This window comes from Lolium rigidum, chromosome 2 (genome assembly GCF_022539505.1).
Source record: "Lolium rigidum isolate FL_2022 chromosome 2, APGP_CSIRO_Lrig_0.1, whole genome shotgun sequence".
Taxonomy (NCBI): Eukaryota; Viridiplantae; Streptophyta; class Magnoliopsida; order Poales; family Poaceae; genus Lolium; species Lolium rigidum.
This window is the reverse complement of record NC_061509.1, coordinates 156,031,160-156,038,572: the sequence shown is the minus strand read 5'-3', so window position 1 is coordinate 156,038,572 and position 7,413 is coordinate 156,031,160. Positions and strand designations below refer to the sequence as shown.

General features: G+C 48.9%; 1 protein-coding gene across 1 annotated transcript; it reads right to left on the bottom strand.

Moving 5' to 3' along the window:
• Nucleotides 1–1,929: 1,929 nt before the first annotated feature.
• Nucleotides 1,930–7,138, bottom strand: LOC124692480 (autophagy-related protein 13a-like). The gene is made up of 3 exons (XM_047225865.1): nucleotides 5,759–7,138; nucleotides 2,799–2,968; nucleotides 1,930–2,566 (listed from the first exon to the last, which is right to left on the bottom strand). The coding sequence occupies exons 1-3, from the start codon at nucleotides 6,899–6,901 to the stop codon at nucleotides 2,281–2,283; spliced, it is 1,599 nt and encodes a 532-aa protein (XP_047081821.1). The 5' UTR covers nucleotides 6,902–7,138; the 3' UTR covers nucleotides 1,930–2,280.
• Between the last annotated feature and the right edge of the window lie 275 nt (nucleotides 7,139–7,413).

The following is a 7,413-nucleotide window of genomic DNA, read 5'->3' as shown; positions in this document are numbered from 1 at the left end:
GCGGCGGCGACACACTGTGCCGTTACCTTCTTGAAGGCGCCGCTTTTGGAGTCCGTAGTCCTCGTGGTGTGGTCGATGTGTGGTTGTTGTGCTGCTTGGTTGCCTTGTCGTCGAGGGTGGTGGATGCCGGGGCGGCGCCCCCGGACGGTTGACGTGCACCGAGGCGGCGGCCTCGGATGGTCTTGCAGCGATGACTCCATGGGGTGTGGTCATGGTCTTGCAAGGCTTGGGTGGCGTGTTCGTGCTACGTGGGTAGCGAGCTCGTCGGCCCGGCCTACGCGACGGGGTGGTCGGTGTGGCTGGCAAGTCGGGGCGGCGGCCCCGGATCTTTTGGCGCGACGTTCGTGGTCTGCGGGTGGTCGCCTTGGTAACTTGGGCTACAGGTCGTCCACGCCGTGCGGCGTTGCGGCTCGCCTCCGAGCAGGGGACGTCGGAGCAGCGGCTCCGGATTTGGTGGTGTGTGTTTGGTCGTCGGTGGTCTCGTTTCGTGTGGGCGATGAGGCCCCGACTTTTGTGCGGTTTTTTCGGCCGGTTTCCCTCATAAACTCGGCCACTCTGTATGGTTTTTGGGTCCGGTTTCCCTGATTAACTGAACCAAATCTTCTTCTATTAATATATCGAGCAGCTCACCTGCCGAATTCTCAAAAAACGAAGGGAAGGAGAAGTAAATAAAAACGAAGGGAGTACATGTGCTACAATCTTTTCTGATTGTGTGCAATCCTCTACTGATACGCTTCAGGCTTGGAGTGGAAGTTGTAGTACTGAACCACGATATTTCCTCCATTGCATATTAGTTATCATAGATTTAGGTATCCGCTACACCGTAATATGGAACAGAGGGAGTAGTACATGTTTCAAGCATATAGTATACACCACCGTAGCAAACCGTACGTGGTAGCCACACGCTTAACATATTTTTCCGTAAATCTCACTCCTGATTAGCTGAGTATTTTAAGCTGGCAGTGCAAGCAGTTTTGACTCAAATAGCTAGCGAGACAGTAGTTGTTTAAATCGGGATCCAAATGCTGAGCTACTCCACATGAAGAAACTGTACTCTACATGTGGGATAATCTTCTTTTCTGACTGTGTGCGATCCTCTCTGCTAATACGAGCGCCCCGGGACTTTGGAGTGGAAGTTGTATTTGTACCGAATCGTCTACATGTAACATGTTCCGCTGTTCCATACTTTCGTCATACGGTAGCGCGTATGAGAACGAAATCTCATACTAGCTCGAATCCATGGCAACGGCATCTTCGTTCCTCCTCTTCAGCAACGACGGGTCGTTCTCTTTGGACATGCTGTCACGGAAGAACAGACATGTGAGCGCTGACAGAAGTCGGGTTTTCTGTAGATCTCACGCCCGATCAACGAGTATTTTAAGCTATCATGCATCGGTGAGTGACTTGTTACTATCCGTGTCTGGCGTCAGTGACTTCAATGGTTCTGCGTCTGCTCGCTTGCTGTATCTTGGGTGAGTGCAGTTTGAGAGTGAAAAGTTTCAGAAACCTTGTCAGAACTCGCAGCACAACGTTTCAGCAAACATTGTGACATTGCCCACAATGCAGAGAAGACGACGTGTCGTTCTACCTCGAACCAGAAAAGGAGATCAATGCCATTGGGTTACGTAGTACTTTATTTACAGAGACCGCGTTTGATCTGACAGACGTCAATAGATAACGGAAGCGAATATATGTAGCTTGTGAAGAAGGAATTCCTGAAACCATGAGATAAAACGTAGCCAAGCTGAACGCAGAAACTCCAACGTTGCAAGCAAACTCGAAGCTACCATTTCCCATTCCATGGCGCTTTACCACTACATGAGAGAGTACAGAGGCCGGCCTACCTGTCCGCATCAGCCGCAAAGTTGATAAGAATACACCGGCTGCCTCTACACCGTTCATAGTTTCGTACTGCCACGTTCAAAGAAATTTCAGCTTAGGACATAGTTGTTTATAACATATTAAGAGCAGTCGCACAATGAGCAGACATGGAATAAATAAATTGTTCAGTCTCCAAACGCACACCAGTGCGCCCTGCTCGTCACAGGCTTCCAGCGACGTGTATCCGGCCGGTTTTGCCTTCATACAAAACACTATGAACAGAGGCGGATCACAATGCTGCTTGAGTTCAGGAACGAGCTGAGCACAGCGAGGGCCAGTTGATGGTTATATATACATAGCTCATGGAGATATCCGACCCTATCATGTAATCTCCTCCATGATCCGACTGATTGGGAGAGCCTTCGCCTGTTTAAGCTGAGAAGAATAGAGTAACTGGTGCTAGGACCTACCCAGTGAATCTTGGAGTCTAGATCTGCTACGGGAAAGCAGGTTCTCCCTTATTTCTTTAAATGATTCGAGCTCCTCAAATGCATCAGATGTCCTGCGGGACATGAACGAGCTGGTGCTGCCTGCTTCAGTTGATTCGGCCCTCGACGTGAGAGAGGAATTGCTAGGATCTCGCAATGGGCGTGCAGACCTTAGCAGATGGACAAGATAGCCAACAGCGGCATCTTGTGATTTATGGGAGGATGAACCCGACTGATCCTCCTTACCGCCACTGCTCCTGTAAAGTGCATGCCATGGAATAAATATCAGATTCTTGTTTATCAGTAAGATTTACTAAATAGAGTTAAGAAAATAAAATTCTAGGCACTAAGACATTAGACAGTATATACACGTAGCATATATTGCTTGATTAACTTATTATACGATACCCAGATCTTGAAATTGGGCCGGCATATGCCAAAGCTCCCACGCGAAAATCTAATAAAAATGAAGCAGGAGCGCAGACATACCCAGGTCTAGAATCGGGATCAACATCATCCACAGCAAACGGAAGATATGTATCATCAGTATCATCCTGCGTAGACAATCTACTTGAACTTCTTGAAATCCCATGCCGTGGGGAACCGCTAGACGAAAATACACCTGAGAACCTGCCAGACTCCTCCCTACTGTCCTTAATCTGCATAAGGGCCAAATATAAAAGCTTAGCAAGAATACACTCTAGTCTACCTGTAAGTCAGGCACTCAACAATAGTTTATTAGGTGCAATGCAATAATTTTCTGATGGATGAAATGAACAAAACAGAACTGGAAGGTAACTACACAAAAAGGATTATTTATGTCTTCCCCGCACTGAAGTTAGGCAGGTTTGATTTCTTGTTCGCCTACTGGGCTAGGAGGTTTATGCTTTCTTGGACTACATGTGAATTAGAGGACAGCCGGGGACAATATTGAATTACCAGGCACTTCGAAGGACACAGAGCCATGTGTGACACACCAAATGAGGTTTTCTCTGCTGATGGATTAAGATTAAGTTCTGAACACAAAGCTGACTGAACGGAATTTGCCGAAGCAGCTTGCATCGAATCTCTCTTCACTATATCAATAAAAAAGAACAACACCCCTGCCACAGTTCAGCAGAATGATCAATGGATTGCTGAAATGATATTACACCGCCGATGACCACTTCGCCTGTTGGTCTTTCGTGCCAGGTTCTGAGGATTAGCCTTACAAGATGAGTTCCTGACCATGTCAAATGGCACTTCTCGTGCACTGACATCCATTTTCGGTCTACATTGTGGAACTCCATGGCAGATATATACCCACTTTAATGACACCATTCGAAAACCTTGGGACCCACAATAGATAAAGATATTGCTGATGACTAGCAATGCAGGAGAGGATTCTAACATCAGACAGGCTTTTGGCATGAGATATTTGAAATAACTACTGGTGCCCTTTGTGCAAATGCACCGCGGAGACAGCACTTCATTTTTTCCAGTTTAGTTTCTCAAGATTAATTTGGGTTAGCATGAGCTCTAGGTATGTTATGCAATAATTGGGACAGCAGCCAGCTGCCACGATACCTGGTTGACTATCAAAGTCAGCAGCAAATGAAGAAGAGAAGTGCAGTTCACTGTCTAATTATACTGAAAAAAACTGGTGCGTCTGGAATGAGTAGAATCGACAGATATTTCAACAGAGGGAGAAAAATGCAACTGCAGTTGCTGAAAAGCTCAGACCAGTGATTTTTTTTCTGAGCTGCGACACACATTCTTTAAGACTCATGCCCTCCTGGCATAGGTGTGGTGGTGACCAATTTGTCTGCCAGTTTCGGCATAAAACTGTGGCAATAAGCTAAAAGTCCCCACACTTGCAATACACAGGTCATGGAACACACGAAAAAAGATAGGAAATAGAAAAATTCCAGAAACCTACTAGGTTTACGTTTTACTAAGCTGCGGCTCAAAGGAAAAAGTAATCAGTTAGGGAAAACTAACACATGGTCAATGTCTTTGAAACAGAGTGTGCACACAAGTTAACTTCGATACACCAAGTATATGATAATGAAGAAGACGTAGTGCTTTGGCTTTTTGTGTTTCTTTGGTGACACTTTGACCTTGAACTCTAAGTGCTAATGGATCTTTATCCTAGCATATTGGCCCAAGAAAGCAAACTCAGAAAGAACAACTTGATGCTTATTTCGACTCATTGCTTCTTTGCAAACCCACAGAAGGATATAACATCAATATGTTAGAAAAATATATTCACAATCCAATGATTTATAAGGTAGACACTCAATTATGCCAAGCTTATAGGCAGTAAAGGCACCGGTTTCCTCCCTTTGTGATCAAGTGTTGAGCGTATTCTGTTCACGAATGAAGTACGTGGTAATTGGAATAACACTCCAATTTAGCTGGAATTAAAAATTTCCACGGCCTTACTGGCTCAATTTTACATCAAAAAGTTCATAGAAAATCAAATGCAGACAACAAGTCTTAAGATCTGTCACCTCTCAGTATATTAATTTTCAGTATTAAGTATAAATATAGAACTTCAGATTTATCAACTTTTGGCACAGTTATTTCCAATAGCAAATATGAATAGCTGAATACTATAAAAAGTTAAGATCATGTTTCGGAATCAAATTTGAAGTATCAAACAAATACATGTATTCATTCTACACAAATAATAGGTAGACCCATGCAGTAAAATTAACCCTAGAAGTTGACAATTGATATTTCACTTCTAGGAAGTATGTGCATATACTTTCTGATTAATGGCAACAGGGATAGGCTCTATATTGGAGAAGGATGAGCATAAGTAAATTTACTCAACAAGGAAGTTTTCTTACTTCACAGGGCATTATAGAATTAGCAGCCCGGATGACTTCATAGTTTTCGGCAGTTCAGTTTAGTTGCTTACCAAAGATGTTATGCACATTAGGGCATGCTATATGATAATCAAGTTCAACCAGATAAATTCAATAAAAACAGAAGGTACAGCGCCTTAAGAATATAAGATTATGAGAATCATAGCATATTGAGTGTCAGTCTGGAGTGAAACAAATTATGGCTGCTACGAAAACGTCAGTTCAAATTATGAAAGCTATATTAGCTGCCAAAAAAAAGTTGTGCTCTAAGGCTCCAAGGGGATGCTCCTTACACTGAAATCATGCATCTTTATGAATGAGAAGAACACGCTAAAGTTTAGTCTTCTAGTTTTGTATCGAATTGGTGAATGGATGATTTAATAACACGTCTTTCTGGTCTGGGTGTATGTGTTTCCCCAGCCTTCCGAGGAGGGCAACTAAAACTACTGATCTACATGGCAGCACATCATGGTATCCGCAACCTCTACAAACTGCTAATAGATGCAATTCAGGTATGAACATCCTTGTGGTCTTAAGTTTTGATGAATTATGCAAGTAATCGTATTCAGTTAAGCATAAGAACATTCCAGGAATTACCTTTGTAGCAGCAGGCAAATTAGCATAGAGATCGCCCATCCGTAGTCCGTCTGGCCTCCTGAATGAGCGGCTGTTCTCTGTGGGTGAGTCGTGCGACCCCGCTTCTCCTCTCATGTTCTTGTTGGGTGAAGGTGGAGGTAGCATGAACCCCTTACTAGGATCAGACATGTTCCGGTACTGGACAGGGCCCCTCCCTCCGCCGGCTTGCGGTATGCTCATCGGCGCGGTCTCCCCACTGAGCCGGGACTGCAGGTAGCCGCCGGCAAAGGTGGGAGGAGAGGGCGTGGGAGACGCGTACATGGTTGGGGGCGGTGAGAACTTGGCGGGCGACTGCGGCCAGTAAGCCGGCGAGGCCCAGCTGTTGGGGCGCCGGGAGGGGAGCGGGGCGGCCGCCTCCGTGAGCGAGGCCGGGAAGGCGCGCATAGGCTCGGCCGCGGGGCTCCCGACGTAGTCGTTGATGAGCATGACGGAGGAAAGCGAGGAGATTTCGAAGCTGTAGGCGGCGAGGCTGGGCAGGTACTGCACGGAGACGGCGAGCCGGCCGAGCTGCGTCTCGACGGGCGCGAGGCGGCGCGTGCGCATGGCCGCCTCCTCGGCGCGGGAGAAGGGCGCCGCGAAGGAGCCCACGCGGTAGCCCATCGCGTGGCTGTGGGCGTGCCCGGACGCGCTGCAGAGCGTGCGGAAGACGCGGTACGCCGGCAGGAGGCGCAGCGTGGTGTAGAGCGACCGCAGCAGCGTGATGCAGCGCTTGTAGGCGCGGTTCACGGCCAGCCCTTCCGCCGCGGCGGCCGCGGACCAGGGCTCGCAGGAGACGGTCCAGCGCTCCACCACCTCCTCGTCGCCGCCGGTGGAAGATGGGGAGAGGTAGATGTCCACCACGACCGGCTCCCCGAGGGAGGGTTCCGGGATGGTCTCCGCCGCGGGCGGCGGCGGCGGCGCGTGGAGCGGGAGGTGGAACCACCTGTCCCGCCGCCGGACCGCCGCCGAGGACGAGGCGGGCGGGGCCGCGATCGGCCGCGGCGCGCGCACCGCCAGGATGGCGTGCAGCGCCTTGAGGTGGAACTGCGGGACCATCAGCTCCGCGCCAGACCGGCCGCCGCCGCCGGCTCCGCCACCGCCGCCCGAGTCCGAAAGGCTCGCCATTGCCGGAGCCGAGACCAATCTCCCCGCGACTCCGCGGCAGTCAAACTCTGTTCTTTCCCGATGCTGCTCTGCTGCATGACTGGAGCGCGCGGCAGCAAGACCGCCGCATAAATCTGGTTCGGTTGGGCGCCAGGAGCGATCGGGTTGGAGTTGGAGAGGACGCAGATCGGCGCGCGCGCTCTCGGCCGGGGGCGGCTTGGTTTGCTTCCGGTTCCGGGGAAGGGAGGACTGGAGGAGGAGTTGGGATCGGATGTCGTTGGTTTAGCGGCGTAGGATTGGGGAATTTCTTTCTTTGTTGGTGGTTTTGAACCGTGGTGCCAACGGGTCGCTGTTGGCGTCGTCACGCTGCAATCAGTTGAGGTCCGGCGAGGAAGGCATCACTAGTACGGAGTAGTTCAAATGATTTGCGTCGCGATAAGAGTCCTTGACCTCTTTTTTTATTGTGCAAATACCTAACCGGTGGGTATCATGGAGATTCTGTCGCGGATCTGCAGGTATAAACTCTGTCAATT

What these genes read in the sequence shown, in the direction of transcription:
- LOC124692480 (XM_047225865.1), bottom strand. Translation starts at nt 6,901, where the DNA reads ATGGCGAGCCTTTCGGACTCGGGCGGCGGTGGCGGAGCCGGCGGCGGC. An exon ending in ATTTGCCTGCTGCTACAAAG is followed by an intron (nt 2,969 to 5,758) that starts GTAATTCCTGGA and finishes GCCCTTATGCAG; the next exon opens with ATTAAGGACAGTAGGGAGGA. An exon ending in GATCCCGATTCTAGACCTGG is followed by an intron (nt 2,567 to 2,798) that starts GTATGTCTGCGC and finishes TGCACTTTACAG; the next exon opens with GAGCAGTGGCGGTAAGGAGG.